At 35.8% G+C, this 22,233-nt stretch overlaps 1 protein-coding gene across 6 annotated transcripts in view; it reads right to left on the reverse strand.

Moving 5' to 3' along the window:
* Positions 1-22,233, reverse strand: part of CEPT1 (choline/ethanolamine phosphotransferase 1) — a 45,129-nt gene that overhangs the window by 15,410 nt on the left and 7,486 nt on the right. For 4 of the 6 annotated variants that reach the window (XM_001161519.7, XM_009429564.5, XM_001161701.8 and 1 more), the window contains exons 2-4: positions 21,286-21,697; positions 10,185-10,332; positions 8,422-8,563 (exon numbers count right to left, since the gene is read on the reverse strand). In XM_001161519.7, coding sequence (XP_001161519.1) covers positions 8,422-8,563; positions 10,185-10,332; positions 21,286-21,624 — 629 coding nt within the window. In that variant the 5' untranslated portion in view covers positions 21,625-21,697. Of the gene's footprint in view, positions 1-2,536; positions 2,622-8,421; positions 8,564-10,184; positions 10,333-21,285; positions 21,698-22,233 lie in introns of all 6 variants that reach the window. The other 2 variants (XM_054685584.1, XM_063798435.1) reach the window with 1 other exon arrangement.

The raw sequence follows: 22,233 nt of genomic DNA on the forward strand, positions 1-22,233 counted from the left end.
CTGAAGTTTTTTTCAAAACTTCATAAAAAAAGTATATTTGACAATCTCATTTTAATTATCAAATCAGTTTAAGCAATAAGTATTAAAAGCAAAAGAAAATCTCTGCAAGTTAGCAACTGGTAAAAGAAAAGACAGTATATACAGAGAAAACAAAGTATTTTCAAAACTTTTTTTATGATGTTAAAATGCATTAGTTTTTAGAAACATTTTAATAGACAGGGCTCTATAAATATAGGGTACTTTGTTATCATAGACAAACAAGGTGAAAGTAGATATAGGGTACTTTGTTATCATAGACAAACAAGGTGAAAGTAGATACAGTCAATATTCTGACTGTTAATTTCATTAAGAACATTGGTGGAAAAGACCTTTGCTAAGTATAATCAACAATAAAAAAGGGGCTATCAAAAATTATAAATCTATAAATCTAGGCAACTGCAATGAGCATAAAGCTACAGGTCTTTCGAGAAAGTACCAGAAGAGAGTGTAAGGGTAAAGGGAGGCTAATGATACACTTCTTAGTACAGTCAGCCCTCTCTATCTGTGGGTTCTGCATCCAGGAATTACACCAACCACAGGTCAAAAATATTACAAGTTGTGTCTGTACTGAACACATACAGACTTTTTTCCTTGTCATTATTCCCTAAACATTATAGTATAACAACTATTTACTTGGCATTTACATTGTGTGAGGTATAAGTAACGTAGAATGACTTAAAGTATACAGGAGGCTGTGTATAGGTTCTATGCAAATACTACACCACCTTATATCAGGAACCTGAGTATCCCTGGATTCTGGTATTTGCAGATTGTGGAACCAATTCCTCACAGATATGGAGGGACAACTGTATTTTCCACATTCCAAGGTTATTTTGAAAAAAGATGCAGAATATCCCTCCCTATGAATTTGTCCTCAAAGCCATCATTACTGCCACTGAATAACTGGATTTACAACACTGAAATATACTTTTCAGAAAGAACTCAGCCAGGTGGGCAGATCACGAGGTCAGGAGATCGAAACCATCCTGGCTAACATGGTGAAACCCTGTCTCTACTAAAAATACAAAAAATTAGCCGGGCATGGTGGTGGGTGCCTGTAGTCACAGCTACTCGGGAGGCTGAGGCAGGAGAATAGCGGAGGCGGAGCTTGCAGTGAGCTGAGATAGCTCCACCGCACTCCAGCCTGGGTGACAGAGTGAGACTCCGCCTCAAAAAAAAAAGAACCAAAGAACTTGGCCAACAAGGAATTCACTATTTCTGTATTATTGAAGCAATATTAAAATGTTTACAATTCTTTTTTTTTTTTTCAGGGCAGGTGACCTAATGTAGGAAACTTAATAAACCCTTGCATTGATATAATGATCTGTCAGGTTTTCATTTGAACAGTTCTCCAACATTCTCTGAACTGCCAAATAAATTGAATCTAAGCCCTATTTTTTCTTATGCTAAAGTGTGAATGATTCTGGACTATCTTACTGGGAAAACATTTCCTAACAATGTTTTTAAAAGTCATAAGGTCAAAACTGCAGTTATAAGAAAGAAGGGTGAATGCAGTGGCTCATGCCTGTAGTTCCAGTGCTTTGGAAGGCTGAGGTGGGAGGACTACTTGAGACCAGAAGTTCAAGACCATCCTAGGCAACACAGCAAGACCTGTCTCTATAAAAAAAAATTTTAAAATTAGCCAGGTGTGACAGTGCAGAAAGGTGAGGTGAGAGGAGCACTTCAGTTCAGGAGTTTCAAGGCTGCAGTGAGCTATGACTGTGCCACTGCATTCCTGCCTGGGTAACAAAATGAGACTCTATCTCAATTAAAAAAAAAAAAAAAAAAGAGGAAAAAGATACATTACTTTTAGCAGTACATTAGAGAAATATGTATTTACTGAAAAGAAAACAAAACAAAAAAGGAAAGTATTCAAAGAATGACTATAGTAACATGAAAAGCTAAGGATATTTAGTTTCAAAAGCACAACTAAGAGTGAAAAACATTAAGCAAAACAAACAGAAATGAGAATAGCTTACAGCATAAATATTATACAACACCAAGACTGCTGTAAACTCAAGCAGAACTAGTACTAGACTGCTTAAAGTATATGCTAAAGAAGTTAACAGAATAAGCAGAATCTTTCCTACATTAATATAGAATCATCTCAACTTCCTTACCTAAGAAAAACTCTGCTTGCTTTATTCTGTTTTCAAAATAGAAATATAAAAAAAATTCTATTTACTGGTGGAAAGGTATTTGTTTTAAAAAATAGTACATAGAATAAAAATAATAGGCACAATAGGCAAACGGGAGAATTGACTTTAGCATCAAATCACCAGAAATACCACTTTTCAAAAATTTTATTTAATAGGGTGGATTTTTATTGCCCTAATATTATACATTAAAATTATGTTTTCTAATAACCTGTTTGTGACATACCAACAGGAAGACTTTTGATTTTTCATGTTTTAATTATTCTGTGCATGACAAAGGTGCTGTCTTTATTGAATTCACACCATTGTACATCAGATAGCATGAATATTCTAGCAGTTACCGTGAAGTTCCAGAACCAAGGCCCCAGGGTTCCTGTGAGAAGCTGGCATATTATAATTATGATCTGGGACTCTGTAACATCGAATCTATGCATAAGGAAACAAACATTTCAAAATAACTTTACTCAGAACTTTTGCTAAAGAGCCGTACTAACACAGGTAACAAAATTAGATTTAAAAAGTAGCATTCTTCTTACAAAGACACCTAAAGATGGAATGATACAATTTATACAGTACTATACTATCCTTATACATACATACATAGTTCTTATCCAAATCAAGACAGAAGTTAAAAAAATTAAAACTGTAATATACTGAAAAAATGACTTTTAAGTAGGCAGCTGGAAACACTAATACTAAAAACACAGAATCAACTCTAATTACCTAGTAGTGGTGAATATTACTTGCCAAATAATTACACTATGACATAAATCCCTTTAGCACCAGAACTGATCTAGACTTCCCTGTAGATAGGAATTCTTCTTAGAAGTCCCAATGTACATTTTGAAAAAACACTAATCCATCTTACGCTCCTTCCCTGTCCCAAGCCTCACCACACTCCTACCTCCGCTATCTCAAAAAAACTAGCATATATGTGGAAAGGGTAAGTGGGAAAGAATCTAATCAAGAGTAACTTCTATTTGGATATGGTTAGAGCAAAAATCAAATTGGCCATCTCCTTATCCTATTTCCTGATAATCTCTAGTCCAGAAGTTTTCCTTTTTCCTCTTTCTCTTCCCTAATTCCACACCAGCATTATAATACTCTACTACATTGGATTAGTTTACTAGTGATAAAAATAAGTAAAACATCCAGTTCAATCACTTAAAAAGTTTGGAAACACAGATAATAACACACAAAACAGTAGCAGTATAGACTAGGCTTCAAATAAAAACTACTTAAATAAAAATTAAGAACTGAGGAATGCTAATGAGATAGATAGATGTCCATGATTTTACCTGGTGATCTGAGAGGCCAAACTGCAATCTAGGTTTTACATTAATACAAATGGTTGTTTTAGGACATCATCTACGGCAACTGATAAAATTAAACGAACGGAGCTGAGGCCCAAATGAACAAATCATTGCTGAAAAAAAGCTACACAGGGAAGTTGGAAACTGAAAGGAAAACCTCTGGTATTTAATAATTCATGTGATAAGTATTAGACATTTAAAGATAAATAGATTCTACGCAGGGATTAGAAAGTTTCCCAATTCTGAATCCATAGAAAGTGGATTATACATTAACAAACAACAGTTTTTTATTATCAAGAGGTCTTCAAATAATTATTCTTTAAAAATCACCTGGACAAAAAGATGAACTAAATTTGTCAGACTACCTAGTGGAATACATAGCCTATTAACTTTTTTCATATAACTATAGAAAAGAAAGAGTGGGAAGCTACTTACTTACATAGAAATAAACATTGGGTGACAGGGTTTTTAGCTAATATAAATGTGAAACTTTAGAAGCATGAATTGAAAAATGTAATAAAGGCAAAAATTAATACTCTGACTACTGTAATTATAAATAAGTACACTTGTAATAATATCTGTGTAGAATTAGTAGACTCACAGACTTTATAAACAGAAAGAACCTTATAGATCATCTAATCTAAAGCTTATTTTACAAATTAGGAAATGAGGCCCGTGAAAGTTACGAGCCTTGCCCAAGCTGATATATAAAAAAGATAACTTAGAGATTAACATTTGAGCCAACATATATTGGCACAAGTTCAATTTATTATTTTTTGTCTTGGAAAAAATAATTGAAGAGTATTTTGCTCCTGAAATAATTTAAGTGAGTTCTGCCTTTACAGCATAGATTTTTTTTTTTAAGACCGATGTTTTAGGCCAGGCGCAGTGGCTCACGCCTGTAATCCCAGCACTTTGGGAGGCCAAGGCGGGCAGATCACGAGGTCAGGAGATCGAGACCATCCTGGCTAACACAGTGAAACCCTGTCTTTACTAAAAATACAAAAAATTAGCCGGGCGTGGTGGCGGGCGCCTGTAGTCCCAGCTACTCAGAGGCTGAGGCAGGAGAATGGCATGAACCCAGGAGGCGGAGGTTGCAGTGAGTCGAGATCGCACCACTGCACTCCAGCCTGGGCGACACAGTGAGACTCCGTCTCAAAAAAAAAAAAAAAAAAAAAAGACCGATGTTTTATGTAAGTATAGTTTTATTAAAGATTGATTAGGACTTCTAAGCATTTAACTTATAGAAAGGATTCTATATATATGTTTATAAGTTATAGAATTAAAAATAACCTAATATAGGCCGGGTGCAGTGGCTCACACCTAATCCCAGCACTTTGGGAGGCCAAGGTGGGCAGATCACGAGGTCAGGAGATCGAGACCATCCTGGCTAACACGGTGAAACCCCATCTCTACTAAAAATGCAAAAAACTAGCTGGGCATGGTGGCAGCACGCACCTGTAGTCCTAGCTACTCGGGAGGCTGAGGCAGAATTGCTTGAACCCGGGAGGCGGAGGTTGCAGTGACCCGAGGTTGTGCCACTACACTCCAGCCTGGGAAACAGAGCAAGAGTCCATCTCAAAAACAAAACAAAACAATCCAAAGAAATCCTAATACAGATAGTTTAGGTCTTAAGGGAGAAAATGTGAACTCTCCCATTCAGTATAATGGGAGATATTCAGTATAATTTAAGATATAAATATCTTAAAGAGTATTTTGCAAAGATGAGCTTCAATTCATATTTATCTTCTACAACCCAATCCTCCCATGAAATTCTAGCCTCTAACCCCATTTTCCTCCCCAGTCTTTCCTATCCAGGCTAGTCATCTCTGTCAGGTCTCTACTTGCTCAATCCAGGGGCACTGTGAGAACAGGAGTCTGTCTAGACATGACAGGCACTAATATTCTCTGTGCAAGGTAGCTTTTAGCTGTGATCAGAGCAAACTGCTGGAAGACATAGCTCATAATTTCAGGGAAGATGTATCCAAAGCACATCTGCTTTCTCAAAAGGCTAGACTTTAATGAGAATTATTTAGTTACAGATGAATTAAAATCCTGTGACTATTTTTGTTTAAGATACTATAAGCAAACTTAATAGCAATTAAAAACAGTAATAATAAAGAGGCTAAGGAACAAAAAATTCTTATCTGGCAAACATTCTATTTTATGAAGTTATTAAAAGTATAACAACCTAAATTATAAATAAAAAAGAAATTCTCATTATTTTCACTTATGTATGTAAACATCAAAATAAAACAATTCAAATAAATAAGCATGTTTAAAAATAAGATTCCTAAGGTACTTAAATCTGCTTTCACTTTTTTCTAGAAAACAGTAAGAAAATGCAAGTGATTTTAAAAAATTTCTTTACTCAAACTACATTTCAGAGCTGACCTTGTTCCCTCCTTATTAAGCAAAATAAATTTTGACTTTCTCCTCCATGCATACAAACTTCAATAAGTCTTTAGGGATATCTATATGTATTCTATAGATTCTATGTATCTATATGTATATCTCTATTTATTCTATATGCCTCCATTACATTGTTATTTTGATAAATGGCTCCCTAGCGTAGAGCACTTAGCCTGCATTTCTTTTTTTTTTGAGACAGGTTCTTGCTCTGTTGCCAGGCTGGATGGAGTACAGTGGTGCTATTTCAGCTCACTGCAACCTCTGCTTCCAGGGCGCAAGTGATCCTCCTACAGGCATGCGCCACCGTGCTTGGCTAATTTTTAAAAAATTTTTTTGTAGAGACCAAGTCTATATTGCTCAGGCTGGTCTTGAAATCCTGGGCTCAAGTGATCCTCTTTCCTCGGGCTCCCAGACTGCTGGAATTAAAGGCATAAGCCACTGTGCCTGGCCATAGCACATTTCTATGAACATTATAGCCTGCTTTTAATTTAAAAAACAAATTTGGTGCTGCTTTAATGCAAATGTAGCATTTCTGAAAATTGGATACAATTTCCCAAATTAAAACTAATCCCTTGTAATACTAAAATTCAAGTTCATATATTAAATTCAAACTAATCTTAATATATCTAGTGTTTCCCCCCGCCCCCCACTCCAAGCCTTGCAAGCACTCCAGTGTCAGTGGCAGAGTTTCCTCCTGTTTAATGCCTCTGCCTTTTACCCTAGAACTCCTTTGTTCCTATATCTTTAGCTATTGTTCTATAAATCATTCCCTCTTTTTATTCAGTATCTTCAATCTCTTCTCTAGCAGATTTCTTCTGAATGCTCAAAATTTTCTCATAAAAATACAAGACCCTCCTTCCTTTGAGCCCATATTCTCTCCTCTAACCAATGCTTCTCTCCTTCACATCACAGTCACACATTTTATAAGTAATCATATATAATGTGTAATAAATAGTAGCCTACTTATTTGTTCCATTCACTTCTTATCCCCTACAGTCTGGCTTCTGTCTCACCATTACACAGAAATTACTATGAATAGTTCACACTGCCAAATTCAATGTACACTTTTCTGTCCTCATTTTGAGTCTTGGCAGGATTTAGCAATGTTCTTTTGTGAAATGCATCCTTCTGGCTTTATATTCCAGGACGCCTCCTACTACTCTGGCTGTTCAATAAATTTCATGGGCTTCTTTCTAAGCTTGCTCTCTAAGTTTTCTCCTGTTCTCATTTTATTTGGATGTCTAAAATCCCTCACATATGTTTCTGGGTAGACTGCTCTCTTTAAATAGGTTCCTCTTCCTGTAGTGCCTTTCTCTACCTTCATCCAGCCACCCAAGGAAGGGAACTAGGAGTCATTTCAGTCTCTGCCCTCTCATTCATTCCCCACATCCAAATACACATTGTGTCCTATAGTTTCTACCTCAAAAGTCTCTCTCCAATTTATTCCTTGCTCTGCAATAGCACTGCCATTGTGTTAGTGCATGCTTCATCATTCACATTAATTATGCTGATGCTTCCTCTAACAGGTCTCCTTGCTTCTGTCACAGCCTACTACAATTTACCCTCTGCCTTACCGCCAGACTGATCTTTCTAAAAGGCACTTTTGTCATTTCCCTGCTTTAGGTCCTGCAAAAGTTCCCTGCAGATTCAGGGTAAAAGCTCATATTTCTTGGCAGAGCACAGGACCTTGATTTTCTGGATCTTCTCCAGCCTTATCTCCTGCCACTCTCTACAGGCAGGCATCTTATCATCCAACCATATGGAGTTGTTTACAGTTCTCTAAATACATACTTCATCACAGGACAACATCATGAGGGAAATTCAAAGACTGGAAGACAGAAAGCTGTGATATCAAATCACTTCTAAAAACACTATTTACTCTTCTCCTACATCCATGGTTAATTTTCTTTCCTTCCTTCAGTTCCCACACCATATGGTTGGTGCTGTATTATTTGAAAGGGAAAGAGAATACATTAGGGCTGACAGATAAATAAGCTTTCAAAATAGGTATTGAAAGTGAAATGTGAGATAATAACCAACGAAACATAAACTATGTGAAATCCAGATATTATAAATTCTGCCATTTTTGAAAATAGTAGAAACACTAAAAATTAATATTGGATTAGGGTGCTGCTCTCAGAAACCATCTTCTTTTTCCTGGAAATGCATTTTTATATGTGAAAATAAAAATGGAATTAAGGTAAATAATGGTGGGGAAAAAAAGTGAATTTTTCTGTGGGAAAGACAAAGATGAGGGGCTACTGCTTTTTGTATTGCTTTTAAAATACTGGCTGGGAGGTTCTGATATCTCCTTTTAAAAAAGTATAATAGAGGGACATATGCAGAGACTATTAGGAAATAGCTATAATAATGAAGCATAAATTTTTTAATTTATTAAGCTAACTTAGTGATTTGATCAATTTCTAATACTCAAATACTTATAAGGCAACATTCTCCATATGTGAAAGAGAAAACAAAAATTACCATTAAGTATTACTTACATTCCAAATCGCAATGTTCCAGAAACATACGTTTGCCAGTGTGCACAATAGAACATAAATGTCCCCGCAAAACAACAAAAAAACATCCAATCAGGGTTTGTCCCCAGCTGCACTGCAATACAAGTTCCAAGAACCACAAAAACTGCAGAAGAAAGATCACAATGAAAACCAAATAATATGAATAGCAAACAACTGAGCTGGAAATGATTTTAGATGAGACAAAAAGATATGCTGTAAATGCATAATCTTCTCTCAGTTATCTATTGTAACAGAAAAGTAGGATATAATCTGTTACATAATCTCTTACCCCATAATTTCAATCTCTTTTTTTTTTTTTTTTTTACCAAATCACTTAGTGGAAGCAAAGTTCTTGAAGGCAACTAAAATACTTCAACATTTCTTCGAGTATTTTCCTGACTTAGAGACACTAGTACTAATGATCAGCAAATCATTACAAGGCAGACAGCCAAAAAAGAAAAACAAAGGGGCTATATAATCCCCAGACGGACCGACTTACTTGCTTCAGATTGATAACTGTCTTTTTTTTTTTAAACAGATATTGTTATGGGTGACATACATAGAAAAAGACTTCCTATAAAAGTCTAGACCTCAAACTACAACGCAAAAATGACTGCAATTTAAAATAAATAATAGGAAGCCTGCCATCTGCAGTCAGCTGGTTGTTGCCTTTCAAGACAGCCAACTACCATTTATTCAACAGAAGTTTCAAGTATTTCTTGATTTGACTCTTAAAAAATTATATGACCTTAGTTGCTTCTCCTCCTCTACTAAATAAGCTGCTGTTGGGATACAATGAAGCAATGATTTTGATATGCACCTATACCTGTAAATCTGGATTCAGGAGGTAAAACTATAAGGGGTTTTTGTTAGTTTCTTTTTAAATATTTTAAGTGCCATGTCAACCAAGAAAATAATTGAGAAACTAAATAAAACAAAAATAAAAGAGGGGAGGGATGAGTTCCTGTCAGAAAGACTAGCCGAAAAACTGTCATTTAGATTTTAAGTATCTTTTTCCTCTCTAAAAACATAATAAACTACTATTTTAAAAACTTGCAAAACAGTGCAAATAAAGAGATATCACTTATAATCCAAACAGAGTAACTCGGTTATTGCTAGCACTTTAGTGTTTCTTTTAAAAATTGTATATGAGGTGTAAAACATGCCATATATATAAATGATTACTACAGTTAAGCAAATTAACCTATCCATCATGTCCCATAGTTACCTTTTTTCTCCTGTGGTAAAAGCACCTAAAATGTACTCTCTTAGCAAATTTCCAGTACACAATGCAATATTAACGATACTCCTAATTTGTCATAGTCTTTCTCTGAGCTTCTTATGATGTAGTTATAATCCAAGTCCATTAACATAATTCTGAATGTCTACATAACATTCATTTAAATATATGAAGACCACAAATTACCTAACTAGTCTCCCACCACTGTACTCTCATTTAGTTCATAAGAGTTTTGATGGTGACAATTATGCCCCAAGCTTTTAAAAACAAAAGATGCCAAAACAATATTTGGGGCTAAAAATAACAAGCAGAAAGTAATTTCTAAATTTCCTAACACTACCAATAATGAACAAATATTAACTAGGTTCATAGTCTTTTGAGAAATACTAAAATTTAATACAAAATTACTTATTCTCATGACTAAACATGTATTCTAACACTGCTTAGTTAGCACACTGGTTTAACGATTGTTAATAATCAATAACATTAAAAAAATCAACAATACCTGTTGATAGTGAATCACAACCATGATCAAAAAGTTCTCCCAGAGGAGAACTACTATTGGTTCTTCTTGCCTGTTTCCCATCAATAGCATCCAAAGACTGGTAAATGAAAAGGCCACAGGCACAAGCAATATATGCCCACAGAGGTGCCTGTGAAATAAAATAAGAAAGGCAAGAGTATTCAGACACACAATTACCATGTTTGACTAACATATTTTTACCTGTAGGTTGGAAAGCTAGTTGGAAGCTATGGGAGAGAAGATCCAAGTGCTACATAATGAAGAACTCACTGAAACAATTAGAATTGTAAAAGAATTAAATTTCCTGCTTTTAGAGGTGTTCAAGCAGATGCTAGATAACAACTTACAAGGGAGATTACAAAAATCCCAAGAGATTGGACTAGGTGTCTTCCATAAGATTCTTTAGATTAGAAGGGTCAATTATTGAATTTTTTCCAAAATCATATCCTTCAAAATGTTTGCAGGTATTACATGAAAAATTCCATGCTAACCTCATATGGGAAACACTGGGTTAAACACTAAACAATGTTAAATGGATTTCTTTACTACAGGACTTCTTCTAGTCCTTAATATTGCTAATACATCCTGTGAATATTCAAGAGGGGGACATAATATCCTGCCATTTTCCAAATTTATTTGAGTTTGTAACATTTTTAAACATCTCTTCAATGGGCCATAAAATAACACTAGGAAATGATATCCAGTGCATAGAGTGTTCAGAATACTATTTTTCAAATCCACAGTCACGTTTTCAAGGAATAGCTTCTCTTTTCCCAAACAGAAATTGAACTGCTGGTATTAAATTTATTTATTTATTTATTTGAGATGGAGTCTTGCTCTGTCACCCAGGCTGGGAGTGCAGTGGTGCAGTCTTGGCTTACTGCAACCTCCGCCTCCTGGGTTCAAGAGATTCTCCTGCCTCACCCTCCCTAGTAGCTGGATTATAGGCATGTGCCACAAAGCCTGGCTAATTTTTTATTTTATTTTATTTTTTTTAGTAGAGACAAGGTTTTGCTATGTTGGTCAGGCTGGTGTCGAACTCTTCACCTCAAGTGATCCGCCCACCTCAGCCTCCCAAAGTGTTGGGATTATAGGCGTGAGCCAACGCACCCGGCCTGGTATTGAATTTAAATGTATATTAAAAAAGAAGAGGTCTTATTTGATTTATCCTTAAGAATGTGGAAGAGTATATTGTATCACTTTTCATTATTTTCCCCTTCCCAGGCTATAAAATACTTTTTATAATCACAAGGTAGTTTATTGTATATTGGTTATCAAGTTACACTGTGAATATTAAACACTCAGAGATGCAAATAACATTCAGTATATTCTGTACTGCAAAGGAGTTTCTCTCTGATAGAGATCTATTTAGTACCAGTTATTAAAAGGTAAGGATCTTTTCATAAACCTTTTTTGAGTTCCGTTTTTTAAGACACTGAGATTATCCAAAGGAGCTAGCACATACCTCCACTAAGCCAGAGTTATAAACCCTGAAAGCAATAAATATGATTATGGAACCATACTTTACATGCAAGCACACTGAACTGAGTAATTAATCCTGTATGACTAAGAACTCTGTCTTCTGGACTTTGGGTCTACTGCTTCTTGCTCCTAAAGGAATCCAGTAACTCTCTAGAGCTGCGCTATCTTGCACAGCAGCCATCAGTCATCTGTGACTATTTGAAATTAATTAATATTAAATAAAATTAAAAATTCAGTTCCTCAGTTACACTAGGTAGATTTTGAATGCTCAATAGCCATCTGCAGCTATGGCTACTATATTGGACCTCACAGACACAGAACATGACCATCGTCATAGAAAATTCTGCTGAATACCTCTGCTTTAGGGGATAAGAAATCTAGGGGTTTCTTGGGGTCCAAGCTTAAGATTTTAATGGGGCAAAACGTTGCTCCGGAGCAAAGATAACTAGTATATACACAATCCTAGGAAATAGTAAAATAACAATCACAGACATAAAAAGTTTCCTTGACTTTGGATTTTCCTTTCTTCCTGTGAATCTGCACAATGATACACTAATATTTATATACTTCTTCCTTGTTCACATTATTTTATACTTCTCAGAGGTATTTTAAGATGAAAGCCTAATTCAGGAATAAATATGATCCCAGTTGCCGTAAGACCCTGGGGGAGATACTGAATGAATGAAGGAACTCATGCATCATTCAGAACTCATTATGTCCTGATAAGTGTATGGGAAAGAACTGACATAAACAAATAATCTTATCACAATGTAGCAATTAACCAACTTGTAAAATCTTGCAGAGATGTTATATGAGTCAACTCAGGTAAAAAATTCCAAGAAACATATGGTTTTACTAAACTTTTGAAAGAGAACTGAAGATTTCACATACATACAAATATATACACATGCTAGTACAAGAGTAATTTTTTTCTTTTTCTGGGAGGATACATAAAAAAAACTATTAAATGTTACCTCACTTTCAGCACTGGACAGACCATCTAAATTAAGTTTGTCCAAGCTGTGGCACGTGGGCTGCACTGCATGCAGCCAAGGACAGCTCTGAATGCAGCCCAACATCAATTTGTAAACTTTCTTAAAATATTATAAGATTTTTTTTTTCCCGCTCATCAGCTATCGTTAGTGTTTTATGTGTGGCCCAAGACAATTCTTCTTCCAACATGGTTCAGGGAAGCCAAAAGATTAAACACCCCTGATTTAAACAGAAAACCAACAAAGTAACATTGAACTTACAGTGCACTACAGACCAAATGGACCTAACAGACATTTACAGAACATTTCATTCCATAGCTGCAGAATACACATTCTTCTCATCAGCACATGAAACATTCTCCAGGACAAACCATGTGTGAGGCTACAAAACAAGTCTCAACAAATTTTTAAATATTTGCGTTGGGGTCATTTCAAGTATCTTCTGAGACTACAATGGAACAAAACTAGAAATCAATAACAAGAGGAACTTTGCAAACTGTACAACTACATGAAAATTAGCGAACATGCTCCTGAATGACCAATGAATCTATGAAGAAATTAAGAAGTAAATCATTTTTTGAAAAAAATAAAAACAGAAGCACAAAATACCAAAACCTACAAGATACAGCAAAAGAAGTACTAAGAGGAAAGAATAAAGCAAAATAAATGCCCACATCCGAAAAGTAGAAAGATTTCAAATAAACAACATAATAATGCACCTCAAAGAACCAGAAAAGCAAGAACAAATCAAATCCAAAATTAGAAGAAATAAAGATCAGAGCTAAATGAAATAGAATATATATATATATATATATGTACACACACACATACACACCTATGTGTGGGTTATATATGTACATGAAAATCTGGCCAGGCTTGGTGGCTTACGCCTGTAATCCCAGTACTTTGGGAGGCCAAGGCGGGCAGATCACCTGAGGTCGGGAGTTTGAGACCAGCATGGTCAACGTGATGAAACCCCATCTCTACTAAAAACACAAAATTACCCGGGTGTGGTGGCGCACACCTGTAATTCCAGCTACTCGGGAGGCTGAGGCAGGAGGATCGCCTCCCAGGTGAGGCGGAGGTTGCAGTAAGCCAAGATCGTGCCATTGCACTCCAGCCCGGGCAATAAAAGCAAAACTCCATCTCAAAAAAAAAAACCCCAAAAAAGGGAATATATATATCATATATATGTATATATACATATATGACACACATGGCATGTGTCATATATATGTTGTGTGTATATACACACACACACAATGATAAAATGAAAAGTTGGTTTTTTGAAAAGAAATAAAATTGACCAACTATTAGCTATGATTAACCAAGAAAAAAAGAGAGAAGACCCAAATAAATAAAATCAGACACAAAAAAAGAGGCATTACAACTGATACCATAGAAATATAAAAGATCATTAGAGGTTGTCATGAACAACTATATGCCAACAAACTGGAAAACCTAGACGAAGTAGATACACTTTTAGACACGTATAACCTACAAAGATTGAACCAAAAGAAATAGAAAACCTTAACAAACTAATAACAAATAACAAGATTGAATAAATATTAAAAAGTTTTCCAACAAAGAAAAACCCAGGACCAAATGCCTTTACTGCTGAATTCTACCAAACTTTTAAAGAACTACACCAATTCTTCTGAAACTATTCCAAAATATTGGACAGAAAATTCTTTCTAATTCATTCTACGAAACCAGCATTACCCTGACATCAAAACCAGATAGGGATGCAATAAAAGAAGAAAACCACAAGCCAGTATTACTGATGAACACAGATACAAAAATCCTCAAGAAACTACTAGCAAACCAAATCCAATGGCGCATTAAAAAGATTATTCAACATGATGAAGGAGGATTTAACTCAGGGATGCAAGGATGGTCCAACATATGCAAATCAATAAATGTGACACATCACATCAACAGAACGAAGAACTAAGATCCTATGATCATCTCAATAGGCTCAGAAAAAGCATTTGATAAAATTCAACATCTCTTCAAGATAAAACGTCACCACAAATTATGCATACAAGAAACATACCTCAACACAACAAGGACCATATATGACATACCAACAGCTAACATCATACTGAATGGGGGAAATGGTCAAAGCTTTTCCTCTAAGAACTAGAACCAGACAAGGATGCCCACTTTCCACACTCAACATAGTACTGGAAGTCCCAGCTAGAGTAATTAAACAAGAGAAAGAAACAAAGGGCATTCACATTAGAAAAGAGGAAGTCAAAACTGTCCCTCTTTGCAGATTATATGAACTTATATATGGGAAAACTTAAAGACTGCATCAAAAAACTCATAGAACTGTTAAATTCAGGAAAGATGCAAGATACAAAATCAACATACAAAAATCAGTAGCATTTCCATACACCAATAACAAACTAGCTGGAAAAAAATCAAGAAGGCAACCCCATTAACAACAGCTAAATAAAATAAAATAAAATAAAATAAAATAAAATACTTGGGAATAAATTTAACCAAGGAGTTGAAAGATCTCTACAATGAAAACTACAAAGCACTAATAAAAGAAACTGAGGAGGACATACACACAAAATGAAAAGTCATCCCATGTCCATGAATTAATATTGTCAAAATGGCCATACTACCCAAAGCAATCTACAGATTCAATGCAATCCCTATCAAAATACCAATGACATTCTTCACAGAAATAGAAAAAAAATCCTAAAATGTGTATGGAAGCACAAAAACCTCAGAATAACCAAAGCACTCTAGAGCAAAAAGAACAAAGCTGGAGGCATCACACTACCTGACTTCAAAATACACTAAAAAGCTATAGTAACCAAAACAGCATGATATTGGTATAAAAAGACATACAGACCCAAAGAAATGAGAACCCAGAAATAAATCTATGTATTTACAGCCAACTGATTTTTGACAAAGATGCCAGGCACATAGAGTGGGGAAAGGATAAATAAATGGTGCTAGGAAAATTGAATATCCACATGCAGAAAAATGAAATTAGACCCCTATCTCTCACTATATTCAAAAATCAACTCAAATGGATTAAAGACTTACAAATGTGAGACCTAGTAGTATAAAACTACCAGAAAAAACACAGGGGAAATACTTCAGTACATTGGTCTATGCAAAGATTTTATGGCTAAGATCTCAAAAGCACAGGCAAGAAAAACTAAAGTAGAGACAGCAGGGCACGGTGGCTCACACCTGTAATCCAAGCACTCTGGAAGGCTGAGGCAGGTGGATTATCTGAGGTCAGGCTGACCAACCCCATCTCAACTAAAAATACAAAACTATCCAGGTATGGCGGTGTATGCCTGTAATCCCAGCTACTTGGGAGGTTGAGGCAGGAGCATCACTTGAACCTGGGAGGCAGAGGTTGCAGTGTGCTGAGCCTGGAAGACATCATGTTAAGTGAAATAAATCAAGCACAGAAAGATAAATACTGCAAGTTCTTACTCATACGCAGGAGCTAAAAAAAAATGCTCATAGAAGTAAAGGGAAGAATTGTGGTTACAAGAGGCTGGGATGGGTAAGGAGGAGGGGAGGATAGGGACAGGTTGTTTAACAGAAGCAAAGTTACAGCTATGTAGGAGGAGTAAGTTCTAGTGCTCTACAGCAATGTGGGCTGAATATAGCTAACAACAATGCATTGTATATTTTCAAAAAGCGAGAAGAGAGGATCTGGAATATTAACACAAAGAAATAAATGTTTGAGGTGATAGACATAATTACCCTGATCTGATCATTATACACTGTATATATGTTTTAAAATATAACACTGTATCTCATATATAATTATTATGTGTCAACCAGAAGGAAAAAAATACTCCTAAGATTTTGGCGGGCATATATATGGGCAGGTACAATATGAGTTTTATTACTATTTCAAACATACAAAAAGTTTTAAAAAATCTGATGAACACCCTTGAGAAACCTCTCAGCTTAAAAAGCATAATTGGAGCTCCATGAACAGCTCTCTCCAATTCATCATGCAATCTCCCCCAAAAGTACCCACTAACCTGAATTTAGTCTTTATTATTCCTATGTTTGCCTTTAGACTTGATTACATATATATATGCAATCCTAAACAATAAAGACTTATTTTGCATACTTTAAACAATTTCTAAATGGTGTACTGTGTGTTCCACATGTTGCTTTTTCTCAATAAAATTTAGGGTGTGATTTGTCAGACAAAAATACTGTTAAACTTTATTACATTTGAGGAGAGAGGTTAGGGTGAGGGGTAGGAAGGAAAGGCAGATAAAAAAGGGAAGATTTTACTTTTTGTTTTATGCCACTCTGAATTTTTTTAACTCTGTAATTTTTTTCCCCTTCACTTTTCAATGTCAACATAAGTTAACTGGGCAGTGAAATTATGGTCAATGTGCCATTTTAATTTTCTTTTCACTTTTCTATGCCAAAAAAAATCTAACAAGTTATTTTTTAGTGAGGTGAATCAAAAGCATGAAAACTAGCAATATAAAAACAAAAACAAATGAGTGTTTAAACAACTCATGATATTTCAAAAAGTTATATTGAAATTTGACACAACTCTTTTTGATAATGGCATTTCTGGTTTTCATGGGTATAATACAGGTTAACACCAACTTCCTTTTTCTGTCTTACGTGATGAGGACTAAACTGTTGATTTTTACCTTGCCCAAATTCGTATCTAAGGGATCTGGGGAGTCATGCCCTACAAATCATAAATTCTCATCAGATGGGTTTTATTTAACCCTATATATCTTGATTTACTTTCCAACCTGACTCTGGCATAACAATACAAGACAAGGAAGAAAATCAAAATATTTTACCCCAAAACATGTTTCTTGGTCATATTTTGAATTGGCCCTGCAAAGCTGTTCTTTGTGGGGGAAAATGTGCATCTGTAAAGAACCTCTATTAACATAGCTAGATCTTTTTCTTCCAGACTGTCCCAATCCTAAAGAGATTAACTAAGATCTGAAAGGGAAAGGTTTGTCATCTATTGTCTCTAAGGACAGCCACTATAAGACTTCAAAAGAACTTTGGTCTCCACAATCTTTATCTTAACCTGAACATTCCCTTTCTATCAATCCCAGATCTGTAGACAAACTTATCCAGAAAATGTTTAAATTCAACTATAGCCTGGAAGCCCTTCCACTCTGAGTTGTCCCACCTTTCTGGACCAAACCAATGTATTTCTTAAATGTACTTGATTGATGTCTCATGCCTCTCTAAAATGCATAATACCAAGCTGGCCGGGTGTGGTGGCACACGCCTGTAATCCCAGCACTCTGGGAGGCCAAGGTGGGTGGATTACAAGAACAAGAGATTGAGATCATTCTGGCCAACATGTTGAAACCCTGTCTCTGCTAAAAATACAAATATTAGCTGGGTGTGGCGGCGTGCGCCTGTAGTCCTGTATTCGGGAGGCTGAGGCAGGAGAATCGCTTGAACCAGGGAGGTGGAGGTTGCAGTGAACCGAGATTGCGCCACTGCACTCCAGCCTGGCAATAGAGTGAGACTCCGTCTCAAAAAACAAACAAACAAACAAAAAAAAACAAGCAGTGCTCTGACTACCTTGGGCACGTGTTCTCAGGACCTCCTGAGGGCTGTGTCACAGGCCATAGTCACTGATATTTGGCTCAGAATAAATCTCTTCAAATATTTTACAGAGTCCAACTCTTTTTGTGGACAGAGGCAAGGTGAACACAAGTATATTAACATATACCAAGTTGCAAGACAAATTCCAAATTAACTTATGACACTAAAATCAAAGCTACTAGCTAATGAAGTTTAAATACTGAGTAATGAACAGATCAAAGGGAAATTTTGGCTCTCCATATAAAAAGAGAGAAGTCTGTATTTCTACCCTAAGAATGTGAAAAATAAAAGCTAACTTATTTTCTTATCTACTAGGAGGATTGCTTTTCCTAAGAAAAGAAACAAACTGAGCTTAAATTATTATAATAATGACCTTCCTTTCTACCAGAAAGATTGGTGTCTGAAACTCTAATACATTTTTAAAAAAATCAGTAACATAAAAAATATATGGGAAGTTCGTAATACTATACATGTAGACATGAAACTTAATGATCATCCACTGGCATAAGGCCCAAAAGAATCAGAGATACAATGAAGGAGAATTTCCCTGGGTGATAAAATTTACGAAATTCTCTGACTCCAACATGATGATAAAGAAAAATATAAAAGAAATAAGGACTTAGATGAATTTGTAACTGGAAATATTATGTATCATTAGAGGAAATCACGAATGGGAAGGGGGCTATGGAAGAATAGATTATATACCTAATCTTTTTGATCAATGAAACAATAACCATCTACTATTTTGAACATTATATGCTAGGTACCCTGAATGTATGATCATCATACCACAAAATAAGATTTAAAGAGGGTGACTTAGAGAATTTACTTATCTTACTGAAGATCACAGAGATAACAGGTTGTCATAGAAAACAACCAAGACCTATTTAAATGCATTCTGCTTTGAGCCTAATAAGGATAGCTACCTCGTAGCTAAAAACACATCCAGGCATCTCCATTGTAGGACATTACCTTCCCTTGCAGAGCAACAAGCAGCAGCTCAGTCATATTCTGATTCCTCCTAGCAGCAATTCTGAACCATCACAACTAGTGAAAAGAATAGCTTCCATTCTGGAAGTCTCCCTAAAGATTTAACTAATTCTTGGGTTATTCATACATTCCAAATCACTTAAGAACAGAGGCCAAGAAAAAGTATTATAGGGGAACACATTACCTGATATACTCTGTGGTGTTCCATAAATGACTATTAGTGGCTGAACTATCCTTGAACCTGCTCTCACTCCTTGATCCCCATCCTAGAACTAGTTTAGTACTGGAGGTCTTCCACTGGAATCAATCCACCTCCCTGTTGTTCTACTATATCTCTAATGATTTGTGTGATTTGGACCAAACCCTTCTGGGAGTGGCAGTCAAATTCTCAGACAAGCCCCAAGTGAAACAATTTAAAGGATATGTGATAAAGAATCCAAGGACACATTTAAATAATGTACTGGTTTGTGTTTTTTAAGTATCCTAACTGAGCAACAGGAAGAAAGTTAAAAAGAGGGGAGCTGGGCGCAGTTGCTCACTGTAATCTCAGCACTTTGGGAGGCCAAGGTTGGTGGATCACCTGAGGTCAGGAATTCCAGAGCAGCCTGACCAACAAGGTGAAGCCCTGTCTCTACTACAAATACAAAAATTAGCTGGGCGTGGTGGTGCGGGCCTGTAATCCCAGTTACTTGGGAGGCTGAGGCAGGAGAATCGCTTAAACCCTGGAGGTGGAAATTGCAGTGAGCCGAGACAGTGCCATTGCACTCCAGCCTGGGTGACAAAGGCAGACCCTGTCTCAAAAAAAAAAGAGAAGAAACCAGATTTTACATCTAAAAAATCTGTATGGACTGTCTTTGTAATAGTAAAAGAGGAATTAAGGGTGATGGGAAATGAAAACCTGGAAAATAACGGAAATCACATGTTCTGGGGTAACGGTGACCCTCAATAGCCATTCACTTTAATGGCTTTTATTTAACCTATGGAAACAGACAAATTGATGAAAACAGAAAAGAATAGAGGGTTGAATGGTGGTAATTTTATCTCAAAGGACAAATAATCTGAGAAGATTACTTAAAAAAAATTACTTCAAGCTTAAAACAAGGTAAGGAATGTTGTGGCCATTACCATCTCATTTAGCTCAGAATCACTCTGACATGTTTAGTTAGAATTACCTTCTACTGTCTTGAATTACCAGAAACTGATCAGTCTAACTAATATAGGCAGAACAAATGCTTGTAATTCTCTCATCTACCTAACTAGCTTAGTTCATGTTTTGGTAAGGATATTTTAAAACCAAAGAAATAAATATCAATGTATCTATTCTGATAAAGAGTTCTAGTTTTGGTTTCAAGTAATGAGTACAGAGGGTAATAGAGGGTAATAGCAGAAGAGAGGCTTGGATCTGAGAAGGCCTGTGTGAGTCTTTGTAAGCAATAGCATGCATCCTTTCTTAATGGTAGCCAGAGCAGGATACGGAATAGGAAATACATTGTATTGACTTTTTCTTACACTTCCTTTGCCACAGTTGTTAGAAGAAGAATAAGCCATATACCCGAAGTCTTCAGGCATACATGTTTAAAGGAAGAGAGAAGGGAAATTTAACACTTCTCACTAGAATGGAAAAAAAACCTTTTGATAAGGCTAGTTTACAGTCATGCCATACTAAATACCAGAGAGTTTTCTCACTGTTTTTTTTTTTTGCTAAGACTTTATTCTACCATTTAAAAAAATGAAAAATTTTTTGTAAAAAATTGAGATTTAGTGACTTTAAAAGGAACATTTTACATGTTAATCCCTGCTAACATTAATTTAACCACTAGGATCACAGTCTACCGTTTGCTTCTGGTTTCCAATAAGCAAGTGTGTAGGCTGTACTTACAAGCTTTATCACAGTGTGTGTGATATTTTAAAATAGTTGACAGCTGTCAGATTACTTTATCTTTAGTTAAAATGACCCCACGATCCCAATTACAACGTTTTTGGTATATAGCAAATGCTGAGATCTGTTAAGAAACTCTTACCTGCTCTGTAGCTGTAGGGCAGTAGAAGACTAATAAAATAGTTGTACAGATGTTTATTGACAGTCCAATGATGGTGATGAGATTTGGGGCAATCCAGGAGGGAACTCTTCTAACGAGCCATTCCCAATACCCTTGCATTAAGGGCTCAAGCAGGGACCGTCCAGCACTTTGATATCTGTGTTCTTCTAGCCGCTTTAGTTGGTGTCTTGACAATGGTGGTGTTGGTAACTGAAACAATTTATTTAATACACATCCTGTAGTACTCATATGCCCGAAGCCCACTGGGGACTCCGGGTGAGAATCTCCACATCTTTTCCTTGTTGATCGATGCCCACTCATGGATCTTGTTTTTTTTTAATATTTAAAGACAGTAATTTCCCTTCTTTTGTAGGTTTTTGTGGCTGGTGCTTACCTAAAAAATAAAATAAAATAAAAATTAAAAAATACACTTGTTGGCCACGATTTACATCTTATGCCAATATTAACAAATTAGGAAACAAAAAATCAAATTGTCAATAAAGTAGTAAGTATCAAACAGGACCAGAAAAGGAGGGACCTGATTTTGGTTCTAGTTCTTATTGAAAGTGTATAACCTCAACTTTAAGCAAAAAATAGTAAGAGACTTTAATAGTAGTATGCTTCCTATTATCTGATAGTCTGTCTGACTTTGAAGCTCATATTCTTTTTCGATCCCACACTGCTTTCAGTTGTATAATGCAACAAATGTTAGAAATCATCTCATCATTACACATATACGGAAACTGAGGTCCCAAGGCTAGCAAATTAGTATTAGTATCAGAGGAATGACTTCAATGAGTCTTAAACTAGATTCTTATTTAATGGCAATAGCTAACATTTATTGGGCATGCCCTTCATATTACAAAACTTAAGCACATTTTATATACTAACTCCTTTAATCCTCACAACCACCCTAGAAGGCAAGGACTA

The sequence above is a fragment of the Pan troglodytes genome, chromosome 1 (assembly GCF_028858775.2).
Source record: "Pan troglodytes isolate AG18354 chromosome 1, NHGRI_mPanTro3-v2.0_pri, whole genome shotgun sequence".
In the NCBI taxonomy this organism is placed as follows: domain Eukaryota; kingdom Metazoa; phylum Chordata; class Mammalia; order Primates; family Hominidae; genus Pan; species Pan troglodytes.